Below are 15,107 nucleotides of genomic sequence, written 5' to 3'. Positions count from 1 at the left end.
ATAGCATATAAAAACAAGTGCTTTGTAGAAAGGGTGGCCTGTACATGCAGCAGCTTTGCAATAGATTCACTGACATTGGATACCAATGGAAGACAATAGAAAAACCTCCTTGGTGATCAAGGTGATTGTCAGTCACTAGCATTGACCAATTGAGGCTCCAATAACAGAAAAAAAATTTCTTTAAAGAACAGTCACTTGGCATCACTAGGCCACAGTAACAGTTGCACAGTTGTGATTTTAAAACCGTGAAATGCCCAAATGCAGGGTAAGAGACGGTTAGGATTTACAAGGTTTTGACAAGAAAATGACTCTATTTCTTATAGATTTTATCAGCCATATTCTTATGGGATACGTTACCAATTATGAAATTATAATTAAGAGAAAAAAATATTTACCCAATTCTTGTTAAATATAAAATAAACAGTCCAACAGTTTCTCCTCCAACAAGGTAACAATAAGTAGGTAGTATATTCTAGACTTCATCAGCTCATTTTGTGCACAAATGCAAAATAAAACCAGGGGCGCTGCGCCCCACTGGTTACCAAGGGCAGCAGAAAAACACAGCTCCTGGAAACTTTCAGAGCTGAATTTCTGGTTTTTAAACTGGAAACTAGGCTCTTCTAGCGCAGAGAGTGCAACACAATAGCAATATGGAGCCCTCCGCCAACATCATTGACCTCCCCTCGACTCCCTCTGACACAAAAAGGTGCGTGCGTGGGGGTGGCAGCAGCAAGCTGCCTCAGGCAGCGGGGGAGCCAGGATCACCCCTGAATAAAATTGCATAGCCTTAGCAACCTACACATCAGTATGTGCCTGAATTTACTTTCTAAACATTCACTGTTTTAAACAACATTTTACTGATCAGTGTTGAAAGCAGTGGAAAGGGTTGCCTTTGTTACTTAAACTGAAAGACAAGCTTTGATCAAAAACATGATTGCTCTGTAAAGCCAAGAGATTATTAAGCTATATATTGAAAACACTGTATATTATTTGTCTGAAACCATGTGTGTGCCATCTTCCACACATGCAACGGACACAACAAGTATTGAAAAATGAAGTGAGATCAACATATAAATCTCTCTGTATGTGGCCACCTTAAGTGTTGTTTTGCTCTGAATACTTGCTGTATCTCTTATACACCTACTGCATCATCTCTCCACCTATCTCTTTATGCAACTATAATTTAATTCTGACCCTTTATAAGCCTGCCCCTGACCTTTGCTCGGTATTTGGTAATTAAACTGTTGCCATGATCTTGCCTCTGGTTCTTGTGATTCTGATCTTGTATTATAGTATCTTAGTTCTTAGTTCTTGGTGGAATCAATTGGTGGAATCAGATATGTCTGTGTAAAAAGAAAACCCACTGATTATTTTTGGTGTTTTAGACAGTGTTTATGCACCATTTCTATTAAAAAATATCATTTCAAAAAGGAGGTATATTTCCCCTTGAAGACACTTTAAGAATAGCAATTTGGATAACTTAGACAGCCTAAAACTTAAAAACAACAGACATGTATAGCAGGTTTTCTTAACCCTCCAAACCCTCCAAAGTACTAATGCTCTCCCCCATCCTCCCTAGAAGTTATTTCCATGCTATTTTTGTTTCATTCTTGTATTCAAACCAAGCAGTTAATTCTAATATAAATGCCAAATAATGCTAGTGTTCATGCATTTGCATGTGGCACAAGCTTCAGTTGTTTTTGCCGTGAGCAGGATCCCCAGGGATTGTAATTTAGTCCTGCATGCTATTTTTAATGTCTTCTTAATGATGTGGAAAGCAAGACAGAATCTGTACTTTATTTATTTATTTTGTTATTGTTGGTGATGTTACCATATTTAATTGCATTTCTACTTAAAGATATCTGCAACTCTATTACCATTTCTCCATTATTTGCAGGTTATTAGAAACTGAAGCAGTATTACACAGTTTCAGTTTGATTGTTAAGTTAAAGGAGATTTCTATTTTTATATATATATGAAGAAACAATATGAGGTCTACACACTGAATTAACAATGGAAATTTATATGTAGCTTAAACATTGCCCCAGAATATTTAGGGGCACATTTATCAAAGGCTGAATTTGTCTGGTCTGGCTTTTTGTCCCAAAGAATCAGAAAAAATAGCAGAAATAAAAGTGCAACTTTTATAAGAATTTATTATGCAACAAAACTCCAACAAAACTGCAACGAATCCGATTCCGAATATATTCCAACTAAAGCCTGTCAAAGTCATGCACAAGTCAATAGCAGATGCCCCTTTTAATATTGGGAGATGTTTCTTGCCTTCATGCTGTTCGAGGGTTTCAGGCATTTTGGCACAGGTTTTTGCGCAACAATCTGAAAAAGTTGTACAATTCGAATTGTCGCACAATGTTGTTGCAACTTTCCCACGCATGTTTTTTTTTTTTAGTAAATTAAGGGCATTCATGGTTGGGCGTTTGGTTGAATTTTTTTTTTTTAATAAAAATGTGAAAAAAAAGTTTTAATAAATACTGATTCCTTAATCCGGTAAAATAATTTTGCATGAATGTCTTGGTGCATACATAATGTACTCTATACACACTTAGACCAATTTGAAAAGAAAATTCCATCAGTATTTGTTTTTAATGTCTTTGAATAATTGACCCATACAAAGAGAGTTTGCACCTTGTTAAAAAAGTCAAGTCTCACCATAGTTTCATGTGTAGTTCAGACAAGATTGCACTCTCCACCATACAAAAGTCAGATTTGCCTCCTACTGTGGCAACCATATAAAGATTTTCAGGGAACCATAATTATATAATCTAACCACAGACTCAACCAAACATCCACACACCTCCAGAAGATCATTTTCTCCCAAGAAACATACACATTAACCTTGTGGAGTAAAAGTGAAACCTTGCTAACTGCAAGCATTCCAAAAGTCTACTACTCAGCTAATTTTTACAAGAACGCATTACATCATTTATTCAATATATCAGAAGCGTTATACAGTATTTCAGGTTAATGGTTATCTTCTTATCTTTAAGGTATAAGAGATCCTTTGCACCTCTTCATTGAATATGAAAGCTGAAAAATTCTGTGAAAAATAATTACTAGATTTCTTAGCTACATTAGCACGATCTATCCAGTATAATGGCCGGCCCATGTTCATTGAATAAACATAGTAACATTAAATGACACTATTGTCAAAGAAGTGTGAATTCATTAAAAGCTGAGATGCAAATGTTGAGCTCAAGCCTTTCAAGACCTATTTAATCCCCTCCATCACAAAATATAGCCCAATTGATTCCCTTCAGGATTTGGCATCCTTGCAGCAGTATCAGGCCCGGATTTGTGGCGAGGCCACATAGGCCCGGGCCTAGGGCGGCACATTTTTGGGGGCGGCATGCCCCCAGCTGCCTGTGCTCCCCAGTGCTCCGGCGCTCGCATGCTGACACTTTTGCGCCAGCGTGTGGTAGTGCGTGGCGGGAGCTAGGACTGCGCGGAGCGCACGGCCTAGGGGAGCCCGCCCAGCGAATCCGGCGCTGAGCAAGATCTTGACAAACTGGCATTCTGGGTGGCCAAATGACAGCTGACACAAAATTATGCATCTCAATTACTTCCATCCAGGATATGGCATCCCTGCAATTAAATCTGGCAGTCTGGGCGGCTAATAAGTGTTCAGGTAAGATTCAGCATTGAGAAATGTACCTGGGATGTAAAAACATGCAAGCCACTTATAGTCTTAATGGGGCAAATTCATAATGGAGAAGGACCATGGGGTTCTTGTAGATAATAAATTCAATGTTGCAAGCAATGCCAGTCAGCAGCTGCAAGTGTAAACAAGTTTAAACTGTAGATAAAGAGGCATAGATTCACAGGAGGAGAGAGCGATTCTTCAACTTTACAGAATACTTTTTACAGAGTTTTGCTCTCCAGTGCTCAAACGGGATTTTATTTAATTAGATAAAATACAAAGAAGAACAACTAGGCTGATAAAAGGTATGGAAGTCTGGGATATGAAAAATGACTGACCAAGTTGGAGTTGTTTACAGTGGAGAAGATAACTATGTACAGTATAAACATACAGTATAAGGGGGCCATATAATAAACTCTCTGTTGCTTTTTTTACCAGTAGGTCCTTCCAGAAGACATGAAGGCATCAATTCCTATTAGAAGAAAGGATTTTCCATCTAAATATGACTATAAAGATTTTTATTTTAGAATTACTTGTATCAGATGTTCCATCTAAATATTCATATATTTTTTTTTACAATGAGGGTAGTTGTGGAATTCACTCCCTGAATCAGTTGTATTGGCAGATAAATAGTTTCAAAAACAGATTTGATGGCTTTTTGGCAAGTGAAAATTCAAGGTTATTAAAAATAGCTCTTAAAAAAAGGTTGATCATGGGACTGGTCCAATTATCAGGAAAGAATTCCCCCCTCTTAGGCTAATTGGAGAGGATTCAGAAGGAACTTTTTTATTTTCCTCTGGATGAACTACGTGTCAGGCATAAACTGTTGCATTTACTTACTTAGTTACTATGTTACATCACTTTTTCAAGCTGCCTTTATTCACATTCCTTGTTGGAGTCTCATACCTGAGGAAAGTGCTATTATTTCTCCGCAAAAAAAATTTGAGAGCACTTCAACTCTTCCTTCCCCTACCAACCCCCTATTTTTTGCATCATTAAAACCAGAAAGTTAGAGAGAACCACCAGATACAGGGCACAAAAGAGACTGCACTTTGCACCTCATACTAGATTTTTAATCCACTGTGAGCAGGGAGTTGAGAAACTCGCCTCAGGTGGGAGCACCCCACTGGTTACCAGGGGAGGCAAGAATGCTGCTCCTGGTAACTCCAAGAGCCAAATTTACTGTTTTCAAAACAGAAATTCAGCTCTTCTAGCACAGTGAGCATATTTGCACTCCTCTGAGCTAGCACCCTAGACCCTCCAAACCTTCCTGGATCTCACTGGACCGAAAAAGAGTGTGGAGGGGGTGGGGGCAGCAAGACATTATAGTCAGCAAATGGGCTAATATCGCCCCTGACTATGAGGCGCAGAATATAGCAAGACTTTGACGAGCGTGCTTATTGAATGAACAGGAGCAATATTTTCCCCCATATTGTGCTCTAGTGCAGAAATAAGGTATGAACTGGCACAAGTGCTTTTTGAATGAGCACTAAAGGGCACCATTTTGTGCCTCTTAATGCTGTGTGTCCAGGGTTTTTGTAAACAGAGACCTGAATTCATGAAGGGCTGGCTGGGGAAGAATTTACATGCCTTTTTAAACTTAAGATTCAAAGTGCAGCAAGACATGACACAAATGAATGAGCCCCTTAGGGCCAAAGTACCAGAAGTCCCAAAGTCTTTGTAAATGATCAGTTTGGTGAATTGCATGAGGCATTCAATATATGGGCTGCATATGTAATCAGAACATTGAGTTCCATCAGTTTCATGAGCTTTATGTGATCCCAACAAGTTATCTCTTCAGCAGTTTAAACTAAAGTGTTGCAGAACTACACACATAGACCACCTTTTACAATGCATAATGTTTGTCAAAGTTCATACACCACTCATGTTTCAGCCTGTATTGTGGCTTTCATTTGGATCTTTTCGGTAATTACACCAAATAAGTATCTTCCAGAAAAGTCAATGGAATTGATAGTGTGATTAGCACACTTGCACATACCTCTCCGAAACCTCCTGCAATTACAATATCTTTAAAGTGAAAAACTCTGGACATTTTTTATACAGAATGAGTGAGTGATTAAATGTGCATGTGGCACATACAGCATTGCCCTTTCCCCCAATGCAATTACTGGTGTTCCTTGAGTGTCAGTGGAACAAGTCATTAAGTGTTTTGGATTTTGTTCAAAGAAGAACCAAACCCGTAGACATTAATATGGCTAGAAATGCCATATTTTATATGCTGATCTTATTGAACCCACCTAAAGGTTTATCATTCATCTCTAGCAATGATCCAGTCCTTCAAAGTTATCACAGGAGTTTCCCATCTTGGATTTTGTTAGGGGTGTCCGTGACATGGACATGCTCAGTGTGCTTTGAGCATATGTTGAGAAGCTAAGCTCAGGGGTTGTAGCAAACAAGGCTGATTTTTAATTCTGATGCTAATTGTGCTGTTCTCTGAGCTGCTGTGTACCAATAATCTAAATTATTTACTAATTATCATGTACTGATTAATTACTATGAATTAGCCTATATTTATTCAGTATCTTGTGCATCAGTCCCAAAGCTCAGTAAGTGACAGCAGCACAGAGCATGTGCAGTGAATCAGCAAAATAAGATGGGGAGCTACTGTGGCATCTTTGGAGACACAGATCTTTACTGTGTTTGCCTTGGGCTAGTATAAAAGCATAAAACATAAAGTACATCTACTTCTTTCATTAAGCTTTCATCCTCCTTTAAACCTTCATTTTTTTTGCAGGTTTTTTTTTTCAATTTGAGAATGAGTACAGCCAGTAAAAATCATAATTTTAAGTGTTATTTTATATCTTCCTGTCTTGCATCTCACTAAATTTTAATACAACACATTTATATTTCGGGGCCTTGTCAACAATGATAGGAAAGCAGAAAGGCAGGCAACAAACACACTTGAATTATATCTAATTACATGCTGTGCTGAGTGTTTCATCTTACAGGAAAGAGTGAAAACGGGAAAAAGGGAGCAATTCACATAAAATATGCATCTGACCTTACAATTGCTTTTGGCATTAAAGGTTGTGCTCAGTGTGGGAAAGAGAGCAATTTTCACAGACATTGATGAGTTATTAGCAACAGTCAGCAACAAAAAATGATATAAGGCAAGGGAAAGGCCAATTACTATATATCTCAATGGGGTTTTTAATACAGTTAATATGTAGGGATGACCAGTCTGCTGCTTGGAAGTATTCTGCTCCCCACTGGTAGCCTTAACATCGTTTGTCATTTCAGTTGAGCTATGACTATATAAAATTCCTGGTTACATAAGTACAGTAACTATTATGATTTAATATTCAGTATATGGTCCCCAAGCTCAGTAACTGACAGCAGCACTGAGCATGGGCAGTGAATCAGCAAATAAGAAGATGGGGAGCTACAGGCACAGATCTTCCCTGCTAAAGGGCTGTTGTGCCTTGGTTAAGTATGCGGGAGCCCAAAACATAATGAACACCATTTCTGCCCTATGAATACATTCTAGAATACATACAGCTAAAGTTCTACAACAATAGCCTATAGAGCCAGTGGCACTGCGGCAATTAGACAAGTTGAAAAACTCACTACAGCGCCAAGCAGGTTACAAACGGTGACAAAAAGACACTCCTGGTACCTTTAAGAGCTGAATCTTTTGGCTTTTCTATTGCAAGAGAGTGCTCTTTGCACTAGCGATACAGCCGGGACCACCCTGGAGCAGGAAAATTAAAAACTGTGACTTCAGATGCCTCATGTGGCTCCTGCCTTAGAATTGGTGCTGCATAGAACAGAGATTACCAAAGTATGGTGATCCCCCCCCCCCCAGGATGCCCAGAACAAGTGAGTGGCAGGTAGGGTAATATCTGCACATGGATTATTTGCTGTTTTACTTTCTCTTGAATCTATAGCATGGTGACCGAAATCATAAGTGTCATAAGTTTGACCCTTCAGTTGATTAGGTTTCAGACACTGTTCAGTGTTGACATAACACTGCCATACATAACACTGCCACTGAGTGTTGTACCTAGCAAAGTATGAGAATGATTTTAGGGTAGACTATCTCATTTTATCCTTTGCTATCTTCTTGGTCCTCATTGCAAAGTCTTCAGACGTGCATTTCTGAAATCCCCCTTTTTCTTTAAATGTATGTATGCATGATGCAAAGCACAATATATAAACCTTACTTTTCTTCTGCCACAGATTAGCTTTTTGTTTAAATTGATGTCTTATTAAGTGCTAGTGCTAGTTTTTGATTCAACTGCCCAATATGTCAAGGTACTACAGGTATGGGACCTATTATCCAGAATTTTCAGGACCTGGGGTTTTCTGGATAAGGAGTTGTTCTGTAATTTGGATCTCCATACCTTAAATCTACTAAATAATTTAAACATTAAAGGGTGAAGTAGTAGGTACTGTTGTATTATTAAGAGATAAAGGCAGTCATTTTTAAAAATTTTAATTTTTAAATTATTGGATTCAAATTGGGTCTATGGCAGACATTTTCCCATAATGGAGAGTTTTCTGTATAATGGATTTTCAGATAATGGATACCAAGCAAATACTATTAATTAATACTAATACATAGTGATTACATTGTGATTTCACTATATATTTCTATAAAAGGTTCTACAAAGAAAGTTTTCACAGCTAAACAGAGAGACTTCATCTGGCCCAGAAGGGAAATAGTATTGTTTTTAAATAATGGAGAATATAATTGAACCCATAACAGCTTACAGGTATGTTTGAAAAACAGTTTGTTCACTGGTAAAAATGATGAATAATGAAGAAAGACATTCAGGTTTATTTTACACTCACAAAAAGTTTCTCACTGAAAATATTATCTAATATTAAAGGTTAAAATATTGGCAATAATGAATGCCACAGCTCTAAGTTATTACTACATTGATTTTCAGATAGGGCCTTCCGTATTCAGGCTACAATTGTAAAGTATATGACCTTTCAGTTTATTGGTGGTTTCCATGAAATAAAAGTGTTTAGAACTTACAGAATGTCTGTTTATTATATACTAAGATATTTGGGACTAAAGGAAAGTGCAGAGTGCTGGATTAATGGAGAGGCACCTTTAGGGCATAAATGTTAGCAAATAATTGCCCTACATACAACACTCTGTTCCATTTTCAACATTCACTGTACCCTTTGTACTGCAATTTATCAAGCTGCTTTAATAATACTTTTTTCATTTTGTTGTAATTTGGCTGGACATGAGGATTCCTACTGCATTCTCATTCTTATTCTTTCTTCAGGTGTATGATTATAAATGTTTATATATACCATGCCTAAACTGATTGAGGAATAGTGCACGCATTGGAATGGATAACTGAATGTGCTTGTTTATAGCTAGTCATACTACCTAACATTATACATTATACATCTGTTTCAGTAACAGCAACAAAAAAAAAATAAAAACGGACCCAGATGCTTGGTTGTGAAACTGAGATTCTTAAGAACACTGTTAATTGGAATTTTTTACCAGCACTTCTGTCACAGGTAAAATATATGGAGCATAAACCATGTTTGTTGTTGTTAATATTCCTCCATGTAATATTTGCACAAACGTGATCAGATAAAATTATTCTGCACATTTATAGTTCCAGTATAAATGCATGATATGAACAGGTGCACAGAGACAATAACATATACTGGTTTTGTGGTTGATGCAAGCAATGTAATTTCTCCTGTTCATCCCAATCCATTTTCTGTCCTTTTTAAAACAAAATATTCTCTTTAGCTCCTTCACAACACATTACCATCAATTTGATTTAATTTAATTTTAAAACCAGTCTGATAATTACATCTTCACACCATCAAAACCACTTAAGATTGTTGTGAATGGGCAAACTTCAGTAGCACATAGATGACTAAAAGCTCTAATCTAAACTGTTTAGTTTACTTCACTGAATGGAATGATTGCCCACTGACCTTTGTCTCATTCACTGTAGGATTACTCCTGCTTTAGTGCACTTAGTTAAACTGTAGTTTTCACTTGGTTAACCTCCTACTTGCTCTTGTTGTTCTAATGTAAACTTTCCATATCAGTTGCATATTGGTTTGAACACTTTGTGGTTCAAACATTCAGTTTGTGTGATTACATGGAAAACATCATGAGTATGCATTAGCAATATCTACATGGGTACAATATGAAAAATGGACACATATTCATACATAAATAGTCTGTTAGGCATTATTCAATAAGTAAAATACACCTTCAATCATGATTTGATTATTGTATATACTTTTCACAGATGTTGTAGAGGGATACAATAGAAATGTATACATTTGTGGACTGCCTAAGTGTACAGTGTATTAATAATTCTATTTTAGCATTAGCATCAGCAAAGCTTGCAATGCAATGAATGCATTTCAATTTAAATTGCTGCTGCTGGAGTTGTACTATAGCAGATCATTATAAAGCTTAACATTATCATTACCAAAAGAAACATGATCTGCTGCATAACACTGCAGGTCTCACTGATCAAATTAGGTTTTTAGTGAATATGAACACACAGACAATAAAATAAACAGTTTTTAGGTGAGATGAGAAGGGAAAAGATGTTACCATTTAACTGGTTGTACACTACTTCCTCTAGGTGGTCCAGCCTTTGAAGTATAGACTCCCGGTCAACTAGAGTCCCCACTTTGGTGCCCCTGCTCCTTACTCTGCGATCAGAACTTCTTACAATCTGTACCAGTTCTTGGGACCTGTCTTGGATCCTGCAGTAGACGGAGAAGAGAATGATACCCACGAAGACTAAAATGTTGACAGTCAGCAAAGTTTTGATTTTCCGTGCCACCGCCATGAAATAGGTGGAGATCCAGCATCAGGGCATCCCAGATGAAGTCAAGCATTTACTCCAAGCCTTTGCCCAGCAACCTGTATGCTTGCGATATCACATGCAAAGAAATAAAAGGCTTGCCAATAGTGCCAGCTGACCCAATATCAGTCACTTCCTACAATAGAAATGTGCTTGTATTCATCATACATCAGATTAGCAATGATACCGGTCCCAGAACATTCCTTAAAAGTGAACGCACGTGAAAAGGAAACACTGTCCTGATAAAGCTAAGATGCCATTTCAATCCTTGTGGCATAGGACAGAGCACCTTCAGCACTGGAATGGAGCTGTTCTTTCAGCACCACCTCCCCTCCCCAGTGCTTTGCCTTGGAACAGGGAAGAGACAGGAGCTGTTTCAGCACCACAGTCACTGCTTGCAGCTTCTGAGCAAGTCCTCAGACAGACACACAATCATGGGCGTTCACAGATAGAGGCACTTCCCCCCCCTCCAGACTTGTACTTTAAAAAAATAGGATATTCTCTTTCCATGTTTATATATATGTATGTTGTTTTGTTCTCTTTTAAATTAGCACGTCTTAAAATTATCATTAAAAACCTGCAATAAATTTATACAAGGTCTACATCTTGAGGTCAGCACCCCTTCAAATAATGGACCATTCCAGATCTATTCAGCTGCCTATTCTACTGCTCAGAGCTGCAGTCTGGATGTAGCTCCGCCCCTTCTCTCCGTATAAAGCTCCCTGCCTCTCAACTGTGTGAGGACTGAGAGAATCAGAGTAAAGAATCTCCTCCTGATGAACCAGCTTCTTTTACAGGGCAGATGAGTGTGAATCTGTCAAGTGTGTTTAGGTTAGAGTGTGAATGTGAGTATGTATGTCTGTGTTTGTATCTGTGTGTGTAAAATTAACTGTAAGGGGCATATTTATTATGCCTCTTAGTGTTAACTTGTGTTTGTAAGGGCAACTGTGTTTAATAAAATCTACCAAACTCTGTGAGTTATAGAGACTATAAAAAAACTTGTGTATAGCTATGTCAATACATTAATTATTGAATATTATAGGTACAGGTGGGTTTTGGCTACAACCATTCTCTCCAGAGCATTTGCCACAAAGCACATTCGACCATTTAGTTCATTGCCCAACTGCCGATTGAATCCCCACCTATCCTTGTCCTTAATCTATTCACTGTCCTCTTAGTCTTGTACCCTTTCCCTTCTCATTCTGCTGAGTTACCCCACACTAACCTCTTTATCTCTAATAACTGCCTCCTCACTCTCTCTATTTATATATCTACAATAGTATAATACACACACAAACGCGTATGTATATATATATATATATATATATATATATATATATATATATATATATATATATATATATATATACTCACCTCATCCACCTCCCCTGCATCCACCTCATTGTTTCTTTTTGGATGACTCTGATCTTTTAACCCTTCTGCCACTCTGGGGATAATGCAGCTTTCCCCTAGATTCAAATATAATGCATAAGCATAGATTCTATACTAGTGACATTTTGTTGCACACAAGCTCTTCCTGCTGTTGTTACTGTACTTTATGTAGTGTATAACCCCCCCCCCATTTTAACATTTTCAGGGGACGAGAAAAAAATGGTGTAAAATCAGATAAAAATTAAATGTGCATGTATTATATGGTGTCATATATATATAGAAATTACCTTAAAATTAGGGTATTTAAAATTGAGGCTTCACTGTATGTATCTAACTCTATTCTGCAAACTGCTGGCTAGTAATTGTATGAAGAAAGTGGAAAACATCAAGTGCAAACAAGGAGTTGGGACTACTGCTTTATATATTTATAGAAAAGCAGTTGTGTTGTTAGGTTTATGTGGAAACCAAAATATGGGTACTAGTTATTTGTTTAATACTTTTGCTTCCTTGCCCCCCATGGAAATTTTTTTAAAACATGCATGGTGTAATACAGCGCTGCATCATATAAGCCCTTACATTTTCAGATCACTTCTGACTGAGCAAGGAGCAGGGGTTTTTAATGGGGCATGCACAGCATTCAACCTTCCAGATGTGAATGAAAACGGCTTGCTCAGGCAGGCACAGTGTGTACGTGTTTTGTGTGTAGGAGCTTTTGTTCCAATACAGGGCGCCTGTGCAATGTGACGTAAGGAACAACCCTCATCAACATTCATAGAATAGGCTCAGCACTAAAGCCTCTCCCTGAGGTTCTGATTGTTACACTGTGTTCTGACTTGTAACACTACATTACCCGAGATTCAGTTGCAGCCTTATTTGTATAAATATGCACCACCGGAGCCGGGGGTATTCTACAGTAAATGTATGGTATGCGGGGCAGGGCTGTGTGTTGCTTATTCATGCTATAATGCTGTCTGAATGCAGCCACCCCTGACCTGGATGCTCTAGTCTGGCATCCCTGAGAGTCAAGATTAGTCATATTTTTGCGTATTTCTTTTAGTTATTCATCAGCTTCTGAATATTGAGCTTGTCAAAATGTAAAATGAAATCAGGCTTAATCTTGCCTATGCTGATTGATACTATTCTGCCTAGGAATTTTCTAAAGATCCCAAAAACAGCTATAACTTATTTTACAATATATTTTGAGATGATAAAAAATGAGCTAATGCCAGAAACAAATGGTAAAGCCTCAGTAGACCTTTAAATTAACAGCCTTGGGCTGCTAGACAGTACTTTAATCTTGATAAAGACAGGGAGTAAAAATATATGTCTATAAGCACTATGTTGTCTTCCAACAATGTAGAAAAAAAAATCCAATCAGTTTCCGTATTGTCCTTGACACATTGTTTATTAAACATAACCCCAGTGCTAGACACTGCAAAATAAAGTAACAGTGGCCCAACAACAGCTGTGGTATTCTGTGGCAGAGAGCACTGCACAGCCAGCAATGAGTAAAATAACTCCCTGTTGGACCAAAAAGGGAAAGATAAAAAGGGAGGCAACATAGTCACATGATAAAAACAGAAATTACAATCTATCTTTTTTTTATCAAACACAATTACATGTTATCATGGGAATAAATCCTAGAAGAAGAGCCAACCCTCCCCAGTTGGATTTCAATATGTGAAAATATCAGAAAAGCCTCAGTATGTGTCACACAAAGAAATACTATAAAATCCTTATGCAGTGGTACATGACACCTACGAAACTACACTCAATATACCCAATGGTTTCATCATCATGCTGCAGACAATGTGAAGAGGAGGGCACATTATACCACATCTTCTGGAGAGCTACTAGAAGGAAGAACAGGCCCTACTAGAACCCCTGCTTGGGCACCCTTGCAATTGGACCCACGGCCATTCCTCCTAGGGAAGCCATTTCCCAAACTTAAAAATGTACAAAAGCAGGCTAATCTCATACTGACTGCTGCCAAATGCCTTATAGCCCATAACTTAAAGAAATTAGAACCCCCTACAGGAACTGAGCTTAAAACCGCTATTCAAGATATCAGGCGTATGGAATGCTTGCCAGCACTACATTGCTCCCAGCTACCAAATTTCAACAAAGTATGGTCACAATGGGACTTATTGCATCCTCCAACTAGATAAAGACCCTTTGACCCATTATGGACACCTCCCTTAAAACAAAGCCAAAAACTGATGGTACAGACCTCTCCCTTCCCTCCAAAAGTAAGCACAGGCATAGGCTATGACCCCCCTGGCTCATACGATGAAACCTTTGTTCCCTTTTCTGTAATCCTTGGCTTTACTCTCTAAATTTACATACAAGCTAAGTGGTTCACACAATCTGCCACTGCCCCATAGGGGCAGAACGTATAATAACACACAACTCACCACTGTACTATACTATTCAATATGATGTGTTAAACAATTTTGAAATGTAAACATATGCAATTGTTTGGCAAAAAAAGAAGGAACATTTTTAAATAAAGAGTTACAACAAAAAAAACATTATCTGAAAAGTAAAACTGGAAGGTACCTTGCCATGGGGAAGTCAGCAATTGTATTTAGTGTGGAACTAAGTCTGGTAGCAAAGGAGGCATTTTTAAGCCAGTTCACCAACCTTCTCGTTGTTATTATTGCCGGTCCTGTTACACATATAGTTACAGGTGGACAAAACAATCTAAAGTTTCCCATTCAATAAAGGTATTGTGACACTATGATGTTGTATGTATTATCTTTGCTCACAGACAAGCATCAGTTACAGGTATGGGTTGCAAAGATCAGCTATAGACTTCAGAGTATGGTGCCTGCACAATGGATGTGGAATAATAGCGCAGCACCTGCATCAGTCTGTGTCATGACTGAAGTGTGATTACTGTTATAGTGATGTTATTTTAGTTTAGAACCATAGTATAATATTTTCAGAAGCTATAATAGAGCATTACTGCTATAAAGAAGTAACTGTTGCACATATGTAGCATTCCATGACTAACACAAACTCCTTGTTTGTCAGGACAGCACTTGGAGCCAGATTTACTCGAGGGCGAAGTGGCTAATGCTAGCATCAATTCGCTAGCGTTATCACCCGCAGGGACTTTGCCGATTTACACAGGCAGGACTTCGCAAGCAAAAGAGCTAGACGCTAGTGGTGATTAGCACTCTATCGCCAGGCGACTTTTTGCTCTGGCAAATGGACGTTAC

At 38.1% G+C, this 15,107-nt stretch overlaps 1 protein-coding gene across 1 annotated transcript in view; it reads right to left on the bottom strand.

Annotated features, from left to right (window-relative positions):
• Window positions 1-10,962, bottom strand: part of galnt9.S (polypeptide N-acetylgalactosaminyltransferase 9 S homeolog) — a 133,404-nt gene extending 122,442 nt beyond the window's left edge. The window contains exon 1 of the mRNA XM_018241973.2: window positions 10,236-10,962. Within this exon, the coding sequence (XP_018097462.1) occupies window positions 10,236-10,476 (241 nt within the window). The 5' untranslated portion in view covers window positions 10,477-10,962. The remainder of the gene's footprint in view (window positions 1-10,235) is intronic.
• Window positions 10,963-15,107: the final 4,145 nt, after the last annotated feature.

Source organism: Xenopus laevis, chromosome 1S (assembly GCF_017654675.1).
Source record: "Xenopus laevis strain J_2021 chromosome 1S, Xenopus_laevis_v10.1, whole genome shotgun sequence".
NCBI lineage: Eukaryota > Metazoa > Chordata > Amphibia > Anura > Pipidae > Xenopus > Xenopus laevis.
The sequence above is the reverse complement of the archived record's forward strand: the minus strand, read 5'-3'. Positions and strand labels throughout refer to the sequence as shown.